The 17,038-nt window shown below is 45.0% G+C and overlaps 1 protein-coding gene across 1 annotated transcript in view; it reads left to right on the plus strand.

The window, feature by feature from the left end:
* GSG1L2 (GSG1 like 2) overlaps nt 1–14,038 on the plus strand; it is a 16,131-nt gene extending 2,093 nt beyond the window's left edge. The window contains exons 2-5 of the mRNA XM_029211097.1: nt 8,267–8,314; nt 9,350–9,502; nt 10,771–10,882; nt 13,780–14,038. Coding sequence (XP_029066930.1) covers nt 8,267–8,314; nt 9,350–9,502; nt 10,771–10,882; nt 13,780–14,038 — 572 coding nt within the window. The remainder of the gene's footprint in view (nt 1–8,266; nt 8,315–9,349; nt 9,503–10,770; nt 10,883–13,779) is intronic.
* The last annotated feature ends 3,000 nt before the right edge of the window (nt 14,039–17,038 follow it).

Genomic DNA, 17,038 nt, shown 5'->3' on the forward strand with positions numbered 1-17,038 from the left:
AGTATCTATTAGATGTTAGATAGTATCATGTTAGACAGTATCTATTAGATGTTAGATAGTATCATGTTAGATGGTATCTATTGACTTCCTGTCATAATAGACAAGGATAAATTTCTCTCACCACCACATCCCATATCTGCCATCCTTCTAATATAGCTATATTGCTGTTCTATTTAAATCAACAAACCAATAATTTATTTACACTATACACATATTGTTCATCACAGAATCAAGAAGGGTGCTATCACTACCTTAAACTTCTTATACAGCTTTTTGCTTTTCCTGTAGTTTCTAATTGCCTTTTATTTCCCCATCCTCATAACATTTTTTTTTTTTTTTTTTTTTTGCGGTACGCGGGCCTCTCACTGTTGTGGCCTCTCCCGCTGCGGAGCACAGGCTCCGGACGCGCAGGCTCAGCGGCCATGGCTCACGGGCCCAGCCGCTCCGCGGCATGTGGGATCTTCCCGGACCGGGGCGCGAACCCGTGTCCCCCGCATCGGAAGGCGGACCCTCAACCACTGCGCCGCCAGGGAAGCCCTACATTTTGTTTTCTTTTATTCTCCTCAATTCTCTTTTCTATCTGGTGTTATCTGTATTTTTAATAAGCTCCCCTGGTGATTACGCCACAAACCAAAATGCCCCAGGGTACATACAGCAAAGCCATCTGGAAAGAGGGGAAAGTATGGAATGAATTCACTAAAACCATTTCTGTGTCAGGCACAGGACTAGGAGAACGAGAGCAGGGGTGGGTGCAAAGGTGAGTGAGCCACAGTGGTGAGAACAGAGATAAAATTAAAACAAGGAAAAATGTGATAATGATATAACAAAGACTCAATGTGATACCGAACTGGAAAGGAGGAAGAGGCTATTGACAGCTCTGGGCACGGGAAGGTTTTGTAAAGGATGTGGCCATTGTGCCAGGCCTCAAAGCAGGACTATGATTTTAATAGATGGAGACCGGGGCTGAGGATACTCCAGGCAGACAGAAATGAGTGAGCAAAGGTCTGAGGCAGGACGGTCCAGGTGTTTGCCTCAGGACACAAGACAGGGGAGATGAGGAAACTTCATTACAGAAGAACTTAACTCATAAAGCCCTTCAACATCACCTGAGGCAGCTTCTCCTCCCCAGCAACACAAGGTCATGGTCACTCCAGGACAAGAAACTGAGCAGGACAGCATTCCTTAGAAAGAAAAGGCCTAACTGGAGAAAATTAGAAGCTTTACTATTTGTAATGTCAGCGAGCTGGGACTATAGTAGAACCTGAACTTGAGAACAAGAGTTAGAAAATTAGGTGGAAGGGAGCTGCTTCCCCAGGGACCAGGGGACCTGGAGAAAGGACTTCGCATGAGCTGGGCTTGAGAAAAGGGTGGAACTGGAAACCTCATCTCTTAAACAATGTCAAAGCTACAAGATTCAGGGCTTCCCTGGTGGCGCAGTAGTTGAGAGTCCGCCTGCCGATGCAGGGGACACGGGTTCATGCCCCGGTCCCGGAAGATCCCACATGCCGCGGAGCAGCTGGGCCCGTGAGCCATGGCCGCTGAGCCTGCGCATCCGGAGCCTGTGCTCTGCAGCGGGAGAGGCCACAACAGTGAGAGGCCCGCGTACCGCAAAAAAAAAAAAAAAAGCTACAAGATTCAGGGAGGTCCAGAGCAGCTGTAAACTGTCTGCCTGCATATGGTGGGTGCCTCACATATACACACAACACTATGGAGATAGGTGATGTAAATCATCCCCCGGCTTTCTGATAAAAAAAAGTGTTATGCAAGTCAGGGAGGGGGGGCCTTCTCAACCTAAAACAGGGGCTGGAAGCACAGTTAAGGGAATGTGTGGGGACCGCTAGAGACCAGGAGAACCCTTTTGTCAACACACAGAGTGTTTACTACACACACACCCGTCTTCTCACGGGTCACACGACTGAAAGGTTTTTCGTATATGATCAGGAAGACGTGCTGAATTCTAAGGAGGGTTGATGTTTTCAGTGATTCATGGACAAAGCCAAGGAAAAGTAAAGAATGTATTTCTTGACCCTTTTCTGATTTATGTTTATCTTATATGCTTGATGTCAAACCAGAAGGAGGCTTTACCAAGGGCTTCGCTGGGTTTCCTCAACGATTACTCCACAGAGGTGCCTTTTAAGGTACTCTTTGTAAAATTAAATGTTTTGATAGTCAAACAAATTTGGAAAATGTCGTAGACTACCTTTCCTTCTTGGAAATTCACAATGCACATTAGCACATTAAAATCTCAATAAAGAAACCTGTTTAGGGCTTCCCTGGTGGCGCAGTGGCTGAGAGTCCGCCTGCCGATGCAGGGGACACGGGTTCGTGCCCTGGTACCGGAAGATCCCACATGCCGCGGAGCGGCTGGGCCCGTGAGCCATGGCCGCTGAGCCTGCGCGTCCGGAGCCTGTGCTCCGCAACGGGAGAGGCCACAGCAGTGAGAGGCCAGCGTACTGCAAAAAAAAAAAAAAAAAGAAACCTGTTTATTCTTACATATCCCAGTGTTTCCTAAAATTAGTTGAAGTAGTAAAAAAAATGTCTGTGTAGAATAAGGATTAATATCCTGTGAGACTAGTGTTCAGTGGAACACTCTTTGGAAAAGGCTGATCTAGAACATCAGACTCATTTCACAGATGGGAAAACTTGAGTTCCAGAGGTAGACGGGCCCCACTGAGGATTGTATAGCTAGATTCTGATAGAGCTACACATGCAACTCAAACTTCTTAACCCTGAGCCCAGACTTTCCCTACAAACCCACAATACCCAAAACTTAACTGAAGGGCAATGGTCTTATAATTGTCAATGAATAAGTTTGTGCCCATCCATCTAAAAATAATATTCCACTCACACTTTTATATATTTGGGGTTTTTTTCTTTTTATTTCTTTTTTTTTTTTAAAGGCAGACTGCCACGTGCAGCGCCTCATTTGGATGTGTCTGGAGTCTTGGAAGCTTGACTACCCTACGTTCTCCTATAAATGGACCTTGAGAGCTTGTTTGGAGGTTCTAGCAGGGGAGCACAGCTACTCGTATACCCTCGACCAAAGAACGGTCCTCCTCTATCGGGGAAGGTCGTCCTCTTCGACAGAGCGTGCAGCTTCGGGAGGGACACAGATGGAGTGGTGAGGGAGGAAGGAGACACCTGCCTAGCCAGCCAGATCAGCTGAATGAACCCTGGCGATGAAAGGGGTGACAGATGTCGCAGCCAGATCGCCCTCACATCCTACATATTTCTTGATATAATAAGGTCGTCCAGGTAAACCGAGGTCTTTAAATATTGTCATCACTTTATTAAGAAGGAAGAAAGGAGGCCATTGTCCTCAGAACACCTTCCCCCCTCCCCAGAAACGTGATCACCGTGCTACAAGATGCCCCTAAAACAAAAAAGGTTAGAATTAAATTTTTACTAGATAATAACTAAAATAGTAGCAAACGTATAAGGAAATAAAGCAAAAGGCCTACATTAGGTTGCAAATAAATGCCTACAGAAGGTGGTAAGGGCTAGCGGGGAATGCCAGTGACCTTGAAGCCTCAGCCTTAGCTGAAGGGGGCACGTCTTGCTCAGCTCAGCCTTACGGGCTTGTGGGCTTATGAGCTCAACGTCATCAGTTCCTCTGGTTGTTCAAGGGAAGCAAGCTATCTGGCTTTCCATGTGAAAACACATTGCCCAGGCCCAAGAAGGCATGGCTGCAGCAGACGGCAGCCTGGGGCCCCCTCGGGGAGATTACTCCGTACAAACTTCTGCCATTTAGTCTAATTTAGCACAAGTGCCTGGGAGAGGTGGGGGCAAAACAAAGGAAAAGACTGCAACTGGAGGTGGATGGAAGGCACCCACCCGGGGCTTTAGAGAGAGGGTCAGGAGAGGTGAGGGGGGCTGAGTAGATCTGGCCGTAAGGACTCCAGCCTGGGGAGGATGTGCAGGAGAGGAGCCTCGGGCTGTCCGGCCACCCCCAGCTCTGCTGCCCCCTGAGGCTTCCTGGATATTTTCCTTCTGAATCAGCTCCATCTCCATCCCCCTAAAAGTTGACCCTCCCGGGGATCCCCTACCTGGAGTGCTATTTCAGCTCATCCTCTGTTAAGTCACACCGAATAGCTCTGCACCTTCTTCCTAATGCCTTTAAAGAGAGAGAGCATCCTCCGAAGTGAAGATTTAAAACAAAAACTCCTGGTTGGGGCAGCACTTCGACTAACCGTTCTTTTTCTTGGACGAATGAATTAGTCAACAAAATGTGTTGATTTCCAATACTATGCTGTTCTGCTAAACTCAGAAAGTTCAAGGACAGAGGGACCTGGGCACCCCATAGTGGGTGGGGGCTTGGGGAGAACAGCAGACAGGTTTCCAGAGTCTGTCCCCAGGACTACGACACCGTTTCCTAGGCTGGCTGGCTGGCTGTACGGCTTGGCTGGTAAACTTCTGTCCAGTTATGTAACACCTGCCTGTCTGGCTTTGTGGGGTTTATAAAGATTTTTCCTCTTAATCCTGCTGGGTTTATTCAAAAGGAACATCATTTCTGAGGATTCATGTTAATCAAGGGGTCACTGTGGTCTGACCCTTCGCCCAGGCTAAACTCACCCTCCTAAGCTATTGGGAATTCTCTTAATCTCCTTGGCCGGCCTCCATTTTCACTTTGCCCTGCCCCTGGCTCTGTACCTGGCCTCCTCTTTACTCCTGCTGAGATAAGGCAGCCCTCTTCAGAAGACAAGACAGACCCTTAGGCCTCCGTGCATTAAGTATAAAGACAGCAGGTGGTGATGTTGAAAAAAGCACTGGGTCCCGGGTGAGAAAATCCAGTTTCAACTCCTGATTCTACCAACCTGTTTGAGCCTGGCCTCCAAATCTGTAAACTACGGATATCTGGAGTTGCCTTTATCAGTAATTAAACACACCAAAAAGTGGAAGGCTGCTCTCAAGATACTTTCATAACTTTCTCATTGGAGGACTTTGATAATACCCATTTTGCAGATGAAGAAAGCGAGGCACAGAGAAGTCAAGGAACTTCCTATGATTCCTGACTGGGGCAGAACTGGCATAGAAGCCAGTCCTGTTGGATTTAAATGCCGCATTCTGTCCATGATGTCCATCTGCTACTCTCACTCCAGGCCTGGCTCACAGGGTTCTAGTGAGGAGCTGATGAGATGATGTGAAAAAAGGACCCCCATCAGCCCCAAAGTCCCTTGCAAGAGAGCAGGTGCGAGTGTTGAGATTTCCCCAAGGCTGTGGACCTCCCTAGTAGAACTGGGGCGACCAGGACGAATGTTGAGCTACCATGGCCATAACACTGCTATCAACCGAAAAAAAAACAAAGCACAACCTAAAAGCTGAGAATTATGTTTTATCTGGGGCATTACTGAGGACTTAAGCCTGGGAGACAGCCTCTCAGAGAGCTCCGAGGGACCATTCCAAGGAGGTAAGGGGGGAGCCAGGATATATAGGAGTTTTTGCAAAAAACCAGGTAATCAAACATCAAAAGATTACTGCTAATTAAAGAAAAACCAGGCATCTCAAGAAAATGAGTGCAGCACTTTTCTATGTATGGGAAGATGCAAGAGTCTGGGCTTAATGAAATTCTTCCTTTGATACGCATCTTCACTGTCTAGGGCCAGTATCCCGGTTTTCCGCAACATCCTTTGTTGACTGATACGGCAAGTGACATTCTCTGTCCACACCACTGCTGCCGCCAAAAGCAGAGAATCAACCAGGAAAAATATCCCATTGCGCAATCCAAAATGGACTTAATTAGAAGGCTGCAGAGGCCAGTGTGGCTGTAGATTGGCAGATAGCTCCCTGATTCTGTTGCGCTTGGTCCCAGGCGGTGTAAATACGCTCCTTCGGGCCACCTGTTGTGGACAGTTAGGTGACAGATGAATCCCTGCTTCCGAATCAAGCCAGAGAGTATCTCAGCAGGGCAGCTCAGCCAAATGGCGGTATCATAAACCCAAACTTTATTTCTCTTCTTCCTATAGCCCAGCAGAGGGGCAACGCAGAAGCATGAAGGAATGAGGCCCAAGGGTACTTGGAGGGTGAGCATGGCAAATCTCAAGGGTTATGGCCTTTGGGCATCTGTACCTTCAAAAGCATGCACCTGGCCATACATAGCATACTTGATGAAGTAGAAGGTGAATGCTGGCTTGCGTTAAGGAAGCAAAAAATGGGTTCTGCATTGGGAAGTCAGCTTGCTGGAGAGAGGACATGAAAGAAGAAGAGAGATTTAGATGTGAGGCTGGAGGAATGGGGGGAGGCTGTATGAGTTCTTGAATAGGAAAGTGATCTGGAATTTTCTCTTCTATAAGAGAAAATATATTTTCTAAAGTCCAAAGATGCTCCTCAACATTACTTCTCTCCCTGAAAACTTCCAGAAAAGTTAGTTGACGTGATCTTTGCCCTCAAGGTGCTTACAGTCTAGTAATAAATAATGATTTATGCTAACCATAAGCAAAAAGGCCCCATTAGAACTCATTTTTAATTAATTAATTAATTTATTTATTTTGCCTGCGTTGAGTCTTCATTGCTGCGCGCAGGCTTTCTCTAGTTGCGGCGAGTGGGGGCTATTCTTACCGATGCGGTGCGAGGGCTTCTCATGGCGGTGGCTTCTCTTGTTGCAGAGCACGGCCTCTAGGCACACGGGCTTCAGTAGCTGTGGCACGCGGGCTCAGTAGCTGTGGCTCGCGGGCTCTAGAGCACAGGGTCGGTAGTTGTGGTGCACAGGCTTAGTTGCTCCGCGGCATGTGGGATCTTCCCGGACCAGGGCTCGAACCCGTGTCCCCTGCACTGGCAGGCAGATTCTTAACCACTGAGCCACCAAGGAAGTCCCAGAACTCATTTTATTCCATTAAGGTTTAAGTGCACAGTAACTAGGAGAGCAGCCTTCCTACCTAGTATCTCATTTAATCTTCAAAGCAAGGCTAGTGTGGGGACTGTTGAACAGATTTTAGAAATGGGAAAGCCATTCCTTTGAAGAGTTAATGATCTATGCCCCTAACTTCCCCTCTTTTAGCTCCGACCAGCTCAGACTGGGAACAGCAGGACGCATCTCCGCTACAGCCGGCTGGGCTGCATTAAATCAGCGACTTGGCTGGACCGCACAGGCGGGGCCCCTGCAAGCCCAGTTCTAATGCTGAAAATGCCTCTACCTGTGTCTTCTTTACCATTCCTTCCTCTCAGATGTCCTTGGACCCACTCTTCCTAACTGTGCAGAGAAGAATCAGGCAATTTCCCAGGCTCCTCCCACTCTGCCACCCATGATTCATTTCGGGGCTGAAGTATGGAGAAATTGGCACACCCACCTGGGACAGGATCCCAGAAGGTGATTTGCTGTGGTCTCAATCATCCATCTGTCACTCACCCCCAAACCAGAATCTGGTGACATCCGTCCACTCAGTAGATATTTAAGGACTTAGCTCCTTCAAAGGGACTACACATCAAAAGTAGCAACGCAAGGTTTTCTAGCCAATCTGTGCAACGTGACAGATGATACAGACAAAGCACACCCCCCAGAGCACAGAAGAAGCCTGGTGGTGGGTTCTGCCCCGTACCTGGTACACACATAATAACTGCTTCCTTTCGCTTCCCTTCCAGAAAGCAAAATGGAGTACGAGTAATTGGCTCACTCGGTAGCAGAGATAGTTCTGATATCTGCTCTAATTCATTTTTTTTAATGATTACGAACATTGTCACTTGCCCTCTACCCAGAAAGAAATTATTTCAGACTCATATCATCATGGATGCTGTTTGGGAAGTCAAGTACCCTGGTCTAAGGCTTGCAGCATCAGTCCAGATGGGCTAAGTTATGCTATAATAACAGACAAGCCCCAAGTCCCAGCAGTTTAAGCCAACAAATTCATTTCTAGCTCTTGCTGTTTGTACTTTTCAGGTCGGTGAGCAGTGTCTCCTCACTGGAGCCACTCAGGGATCTAGGCAGACAGAGACTCCATCTGGACTACTGCTTTTGTGATCATGGAAGCAAGAAGATGAGAACCTTTAGACAAAACACGGGCTCTTAAAACTTCTGACCAGAAGTGACCTCCTCCCCCCATTTCCACTCCCAATTCTTGGCCAAAGAAAGGCACACGGCCTAGCCTGGATTCATTGGAGCAGACCTGTATCATGATCCCCCAGGGAGGTGCACCACCTGTTGGGGAACAATAAAGCCACACTCCCCAATCCTTGTTCAAAATGACCTGGATACACTCAAGGGATCTAGAAACACAGTTTGCCCCTAATAGTCAAGGTTCACCCTACTTGGGCTTCTATCCTCTTTTTCTTCTAGGTGAAAAGTGTAGGAGTTTCCAGAGTCTAATACCAGCTGAAGAACGAGGTAAATAAATACCTTCCTCATGTTCTGACCACCAGCCCTCCTCGCACTTTGGACAATTTCTATGGTTTTGGTTGGGTTGGGGGAAAAGAGGAAAGAGTTATTTACGGTTTTTCTACGAAGTCAAGTCCAAAAGCCAGAACCACTGGCTCTTTTCATGTGCCCGGTAGTCAGTAATGCTAGAAAATGTTAAACCACCGACTTTGCGGAGGAGAGGGGAAGCCCTGATCGGTAGTGTTTGCAACTTTCCAGGGTGTAAACGCTCCCACCGTGGCCAATTTCAAGCTACCGATGTGAGGTGACCACAGAACAGGAAAGAGATGAGTCTAGCTCATCACTTCCTATAGCGTTTTTTCTTTTCTATGACACGCATCAAATTTGTACTTACTTTCTTAGTATCTGTTTTCCCAGCTAGAATATAGCTTTTGTGATGGCATGGACCACATCTGTTCCATTCATTGCTGTGTCTACACAGTACCTAACTGCCTTATAGGCGGCCTTTTGCAAATAATAGTTTCTCTCCCTGCCGCCTTTATTCACCCCCTTCCACATCCAACCCAGCTTCTTGAAGCTGCAGATGAGGTCCCACCCAAAGGGTAAATCATAGGCTCACACAGAAACAAGTGAGATTTTGGTATCTCGAATCAGGGCTCCTCAATGCTCAGATTCCTTTGCCCACCCTGGTTAAGTGGATCCTCTCCTTTAAAAGACAAAGATAATGTCTTCTGGTGGAATCAAAATGACACTTTAACTTTTGAACTAGGCCACGGGACCTCCAGTATCCCTCAGCTCCCCACATCAGAATTTTGCTTAGTGCTTTTTCCCTTCCAGCTAACGACAATCTTTACAAACTTCTCTTTCAAGCCCCAGGACCCCCCTTTCACTGTCAGCTTTCCAAGACTCTGCAGAGGTATCTGTGGTTTTTCACCCCGCGGTGCTGGTTTTGTATTTTTTGTTTTAGAAGTGAACTAACTCAAAGGACTAAATATCCTAGTACTTCTAAGTTCCCAGCGTCTCTGTCATCCTTACATTTCGCAGGTGTTTTGTGGCTGTGCATTGGGGCTGAGGTCCTGAGTATCCTTCTGACGTTGACAAGCGCCATCGTCCTGGGCTCCAGAGTGAGTTATCACAGCTCTGGATTCCACTGGCTCAAGGTGGATGCCTCTGTAGCCATCCTCATGGTGCTTGCAGGTACTTTCCCCAAGAGCATCATCAGAACAGGCAAATTCCCCACAGCCTGCCCCAGAGGCAACTGGCAAAGCTCCAGCCTGGCTCTTCCTGTCGCTAGCCCATTCAGCAGGACATCTGGTCCACGGGAGAAGCTACTGAATTAACCCCATTGGTGGAAGCAGTGGGTGACTGATGAAACAAAAGGGGGATAGGCACAAATGGAGAATAAAACTGATCAGTATGTCTTTGTCCCAACCCTGGGAAGGGGGTCCACTGGCTCTGAGAACAGAGATTGCTTTGTTTAGTACAATGGTCAAGCATGAGTCTGTGGAGAAATCCTCCTTGCATTCAGATCTCTCCTACTTAATGGCTGTGTGACCCTGGGCAAGTGGCTTAACTTCTCCAAGCTAGCTACCTCAAAAGGCTATGGTGAAGACTAAATAAGAATGCACCTAGTATATAGGAAGTACTCAAAAAAATGGTAGCTTGTTAAGAATTATTATCCAAGTTTGGGGTCAGTATCCCACTGAAGATGATCCCCAGTTGGTCACTGCCTGCCATACATTTATTAAATAAAAACATAAATGTAATGGGAGTCCCTGAAAAAGAAAGACAAAACAATAAGACAACTAATATTTAAAAGCAAAATTCAAGGAAATTTTCTGGACCAAAGACCAAAATCTGTATACAGAAAACTCCCTCCAAATACCTGAAAAAATTACACAGTACATTCAAGTCCTAGACACATCCCACTAAAACCGTTAAAGGAAAAAAAAATCCTCTGGATCTCCAGGCAAAAAGACCAATTCACCTACAAAGGACAGAAAACCACATTGGCAACTGACTTCGGTTCCCACTAATTATTTGCTATGTAAGTCTACTGTGGCCAGAATATATTCAGATTTTTATGCAAAGTTTTTATGTGTCAGCAAACAATCCACATTCTAAAGAATACTGTGACAGAACTTAGTAAAGTATGGCTTAAGGCCAAATGTAGCTCAAGGACCTCCCCTATGTGCTGGGAAAGAGAGGATAGAAAATTGATGTCTCTGAGCATAGTGACACAGGGACAAGATAAAATAGAAAGATGTGGTCTTGGGAGGGATGACATGGCAAAGGAACCTATACCACTGCGTAGATCGGTGACTCTTAAGAAATTAGTGTACATGTAAAACATGAAGGCTGCTTGGAAGGGCTCAAGGAGGATGCTAGTGGGCTCTGGACATCCAACTCATGTACCGTAGAGAAACTACATTCTTCACTGTGGCTCACAAGCTTTCCTTGTGCAGGGCTCCTAGCCATGGTGGCCCACATGATGTACACAACCATTTTTCAAATCACTGTGAACGTTGGACCGGAAGATTGGAAGCCTCAGACGTGGGACTATGGCTGGTCATACTGGTGAGTTGCTGGCCACGGCGCTCAAGCCCCGAAGGACCAGCAGGGAGGCACACAGGTTTTGTAGGACCACTGACCTTGGTCATGGTTCTGCCACCTGCTACTCTTGGATTAGTTTCGTAATCTTTCTGTAGCCCAGTTTCCTCATCTGTAAAATGATGTACCTGTCTCAGTTGTGCTTACGGGAATATAAAGAGGTTATGTTTATAAAATTCTTGGCGCAGGGTAGAGTGCTCAAGAAATAGAGATAGTGCTGTTACTTTCTTAAACACAGCTTAAGGGGAAAAGTCCTGCTATAATTCCTAATAAACACTTCAATGAGGAGAGACCCAGCCCCTGATCCTAACGGAAAGACAGGCCATGACATAGAAGTTCTAGCTCTACCAGAAAGACTCGACCATGTCACACAAGACCACAGGGGTTCTCTTTGACGTGGACCTCCGAATCCTGGCTGCCTCTTAAAAATATATATATATATACATATACTTACATTTTCCTCCTCTATAACAACCTCTTGTGTTACTTTCTCTTTGTAAAACAAGTGTCATGTTCAGGGCTCACTCCCTCATCCTACTATATACATCTATGTTATGACTATCCATAAACTTCATGATTTATTAGATTTTGAATGCTTCTTCATCTTTGAAATCTGAAGAAGTTAATTTTTACAAATGTTTATCTTTACACCATTTCCTCCACTTGTTTGTCACTTTAGCTGTCTCCCTCTGAGCAGGTGCCATTGGTCCTGAGGTGACCTCACCAGCACTGCACACAGTCAGGAGTACAGCTGCTCTAGAGCTGAGAGGGATGTCAGGTGGGTCAGGATCTGTGGCCAATTTATATTGAGGTCCTACTGCTGTGGATGTAAGCAAATCCCAAACATCATAGGAGTTTGAAAAATGGTCTGTTTGTTTCCAATATCATTTTGTTTCCTATTGCTTTCAATTTCTTAATTTTCAATAAGAGAAATACATACAACTAGTTTTTAAAAATCAAATGGTACTAAACATGACAATCTCTCAGTCCCATCTCTCCCTGCTCTACTCTTCCAACCCACCAAAACCCTCTGTCTTCCTGCTCCACTCTGGAATGGAGCTGTCGAGTGGAGATTTCCCTTTGCTAGTCCCTTGTTTCCTTGTGTCCTAGGTCCTGTATCATTATCCTAGTTAGTTTACAACCACTTTTTTGTGGCAGCACATCCTCCAGTAGCTTTTGAAGAAAGGATTCAATGAGAGATAAATTGTTTTATTCCTTGCATGTCTGGAAATGTATTTTTTCAATGCTCCATCTTGATTGATAGTTTGGTGGTATGTAAAATTCTTTGCTGAAAGTCATTCTCCCTTAGAATTTTGAAGATGTGTCTGTTTCCTTCTAGAATGTATTGCTTCCATCAAAAGTCCAATACCATTCTGATTCATGTTCTATTACAGGTAATCTATTGTTTTCTACTCTTTATTTATGGAGTCCTGAAATGTCGTGATAATGTACCTTGAAGGGGATCTTCTTTCCTTCACATTCATTCTTCTTTCATGTGCTTGGTGAGCCCTTAAATTTGAATATTCACGTCCTAGAATTCTGAGAATTTTTCTTGTATTATGTCTTTGATTTTTCCATTCCTCAGTCTTCTGATCTCTTTTCAGAGAATTTTTATGAGTTAGATATCGAGTCTATTGGATTAATTATTGAGATGTTGTTGCACCCCTTATATTTTCTATCTCTTTCTCTTTTTGGTATTTCTGAAATTTTTCTTTCTATTTGCCTCCAACTTTTCTATCGAATTCTTATTTTGAATCTTATTGGACTTTCCAAGATCTTCCTTGTTTTCCAGTTGTTCCTTTTTCATATATCCTGGTATCACTTTATTGATGAAATATCTTCTCATATTTCTCTGAGGATATTAATCGAAGAGTTTTCTTTTTGTTGCTGTTTTCCTCTGTTCCTTGTATTATATTTTTCCTTCAGATTCCTTTCTTTCTTTTTTGGGGGGGTGGATTTGGGTTTTTTTTGGCCGTGCCCCATGGCATGTGGGATCTTAGTTCCCCAGCCAGGGATCGAACCCTGTGCCCCCTGCATTGGAAGCATCGAGTGTTAACCCCTGGACCACCAGGGAAGTCCCCAGATTCCTTTCTCTTCTGTTTGTTGTTGGGCCTTTCTCCTAGATCTTGGTATCCCTGATTGTCAAGTCATATTTAAGGATGACTGGAAACCCTGGAGTGGGGTTGGAACTTAATAACCGGTAGGGTTTTTGTAGCTGATTGGATATGGAGCCATTTATTTTACCTGGGAATTCCACCCCATGAAAACATACACACATGTCAGTTTGCAGAGGTTCTCAGCAGCCACTCTTCTGGGTTCTGTGAAAGATGAAAAGTGTAGACTATCAACTCAGAATGCAATAGGCTTCCAGAGGATAGGGATATAAAAATAACCATGCCCAGTGCCAGTGTCCTGGGTTAGAGACAACAACAAAAAGTAATACATATGTTAGCAGATGCTATGCTGAGCACTTCCCAGGCCCACGTGAATTCCTCACAGCCGTCTGGTGTACATATGTTAGCAGATGCTATGCTGAGCACTTCCCAGGCCCACGTGAATTCCTCACAGCCGTCTGGTGTGCAGCTATCATTCCGGTTTGGCAGATGAGGAAACTCATCCAGAAAGATGAAGTCGCCACTTCAAGGTCACACAGTTAATAAGAGATGGGTACAAACCCACAGTGCAAACTCTGCACAATGACTCCAGAATCGCTTCTCTTAACCATCAACACGTTGCCTACAACAACACATGGGCTGCTCTCTGAGATCCAAATTGGGTAGAACCAGCAGCTGACGTTCCACCCCAGCAGGAAGCCCTGGAATCATAGCCCTACACCCTTTCCTAACTGTGCCTTTTGTTGACAGCCTCGCATGGGGTTCTTTTGCCCTGTGCATGGTGGCATCAGTCACGGCCACGAGCAGATACACGGCAGCCCGCGTGGAACTGGCAGAGAAGAAAAGCGTGCGGAAGGGCAGTCAGCCCTCTCAACGCAACTTCCAGGAACCCAAGTCTTCAGAAAGTGTGTGGGAAACAGAAGCTGCTCCCAGCCCCGCTGGGTGTTCCCTCGTCAATATATCTGAGCACCTGCCATCAGATGCCAAAGGCAAGGTGTCCGTGTGCTAGCCAGGGTTCATGGCTGCCAGGTCTGCACAGGCAGACAAGCCAGGCACTTATGTCCACAATGAACATCTTTGGAGTGGGCTTCCCAAAGCTGTGGTCCAAGTAAACCTTCCACCTGCCATCTTACCCTTCACTAAACACCTTTGGCTTCAGTTTCTGATTCCTGTTAACATGTCAGTATCTTTAAGTGACATAATATTTGTAGACTATATCAACCGTTGATACTCTAGTATAAATGAGCATCTCACGCTTTCCTGACAGTTTGATAAGGGTGACAAAAAAAAACAAAAAAGGGAACATGTGGGTGCTAAGAGTAAGAAAAGCTGAAGAAAAGGGAAAACAGGCTTTGACTACAAAGGATGTAAATTTGTTGCCCACACAGTTTTGTTGATAGAAGAGTCCAGAACGTTTTTTCCTTAACTGACACACACAAATTGATAGTATGTGTGACTATCCCATATTTTCTTTTTTGTTTTAATCCAGAAGAAATGAATTTAAAAATTAGTTTTGTGGTATTTTTAAAACATATTTTCTTCTAAACTTTCTAATTTCCACCTACAGGAAAATCAGTTTGGAAGGATAATCAAATGATAAAACAAAATGAGAACGGTTGAATGGAATGACATCTTGTCACAGTTAAGTGGAACAAATGTTTGAATTGGTGTGCTGAAATTAAATTGCCAGGCACTTCTGCTTCTAAAGATAAACATTGCAAAACATGCAAGTCTTGTGTGAAACAGTGGTGTGCTGCATGCTTCCTAACTTGTTCAGTTACAATTTTACATAAATTTATCTTGTATTTTAAACTAACATGTTATTGAGGCCACAGGTTGTTAGACACAGAATTTGGGTTGTTGGGAAAAAAAAGGACTGTCATATTCTAACAACCCTAAATGCATCTTAGCTTAGACTCATTTTTCAAAAATGTGTTTATGTTTAGTGCATATATCATTTCTGGAAAAAAAAACCCTGAATGTTTCAAATAAAATCACTCCATCCGCTTATGCTAAACTGTAACATTTAGATTGTCATAGAATAAGGGACAGTTCAGCGAACTTCTTCACGTTTGGGGCTCCAGTTGAGTACCTGCCTAATGAATGATGGTCCCGTGGAATTTTGTGTTTTGTTGAATCACGCATATCTGAAGGGATAGTAAACAGATTTTCACTGGAATGAGCCCAGTGCAGAGAAGCCGTGCTGAGATCCTCTGGAGCAGAAGGGTTTGTACCCAGTGACCCCTGCCCTCCACAGTGTACATGTTCTGTTATGTGATTTGTCACCCCTGGGTGTCTGTGGAGGTAAATCCTGTGTCGCTGATGTCTGGGGCTGGGGGAGTCAGTGATCAACTAGACCCCGGGCAGGGCAGGAGACGCCTGGTTCCCGAAGCTCAGGTCAAAAAACTGATTCTTTGCTACGTTCTGAGTTTCCAAGGCCCTCTGCTTCCTTTTATAGATAGATATTTTTTAACATCTTTATTGGAGTATAATTGCTTTACAATGGTGTGTTAGTTTCTGCTTTATAGCAAAGTGAATCAGCTATACGTATACATATGTCCCCGTATCTCCCTTTATATTTTTTGTGTTGATTTTATTCAAGTACAACATACATATACAGAAAAGTACCCAAACCCTAAGTGTGCAGCTTAAGGAACTTTTAGACAATGAACACAGCTGTGTAACCATCCCTTAGTTCAAGGTGTCTCATTTCCATCTATCTTTCCTCTTATAAAACAAATTTGGGTGGATTTTAATTCCTCCGTATATTGAAATAATCTGTTTACAGGTCTGTTCCCCTCTTATGAATTATAAATTATTTCTTTGCAACATGAACTGTCCTCTGTACATTCCAGCATCTAAAACAATCGTTGGCAAATAGAACCCCCAATACACATGTGTGTATATGTATGTGTATACATACACATGTATGTTTATACAAGTATGTGCACACACATTACCTGACTTAGCCCTGGCATCCTTCACCTCTGAATCCTGTCCAGAGTCCTCAGGAATGGGTCTCGATATGCATTAAGGAAAGGCAACAAGGAAAACCAACACAGACTAGGAAAAAATTGTCAGAAAGAAGAGAGAAACCAAAACCATCGGGCACAGCAATGGAACAGAGCCATTCTGGGTGTTGTCCACACGTCACCTCTTATATTCTAACTCTACGCAGTGGTGCAGCGAGGAAGACAATAGCATTAGTATCCTCATTTCCAGATGATGGCCATGACATTCAGAAGGTTTATGTGTGTGCCTGAGGCTACACACAAGTCAGAAGCAGAACTGAGGTTCAGACTCAGGGCTGTCCAACTTCAAACCCATCATGCTGCCTTTCTGGAGGCGTAGTGGGAGCCACATTCTTTTCTCCCCTTCTCCCTCCCTAAGTGAGGCTGTCAGAGGGCAGGGCGCTGGGGCATTTTGTGGAGGAGTAAAGGGGTTGTAAACGCTGAGATGAAGCCATGGAGGGAACACTCTTCTCTGATTCACAGATGGATTAGGGCGAGTGCAAGCTACACTCGGACTGAAACTAGATGTGGTTCCAAGCGTGGCTTCTACGTGGAACCGAGGAGACTGCAGAGGCCCCCGAGGTGAAGGCAGGCTGGGACTAGCTCTGATCTAGACTGTGACTTTCACACCCCAGGTTTCCCAGAATGGTCCCCGACCCCATAAATGCATTCATACTGGTCTTAGTTCTCAATTCTTGGACTAGAAAATACCATTATTTCAGGGTTAGGTGAAGCTTCAGGCATCTTTCTTTTTTTTTTAAATTTTAATTATGCTTTATTATTTGACCTACATGCTATTTATGATTGTATTGATTAATTTTAAATTCTTTTTTCTTTTTCTTTTTTTTTTTTAAACCCCACATTTGTTTATTTATTTATTTTTTTGGCTGTGTTGGGTCTTCGTTTCTGTGCGAGGGCTTTCTCTAGTTGTGGCAAGCGGGGGCCACTCTTCATCGCGGTGCGTGTGCCTCTCACTATCGTGGCCTCTCTTGTTGTGG

The sequence above is a fragment of the Monodon monoceros genome, unplaced genomic scaffold, assembly GCF_005190385.1.
Source record: "Monodon monoceros isolate NGI ecotype Baffin Bay Population unplaced genomic scaffold, NGI_Narwhal_1 Super_Scaffold_9, whole genome shotgun sequence".
Lineage (NCBI taxonomy): Eukaryota > Metazoa > Chordata > Mammalia > Artiodactyla > Monodontidae > Monodon > Monodon monoceros.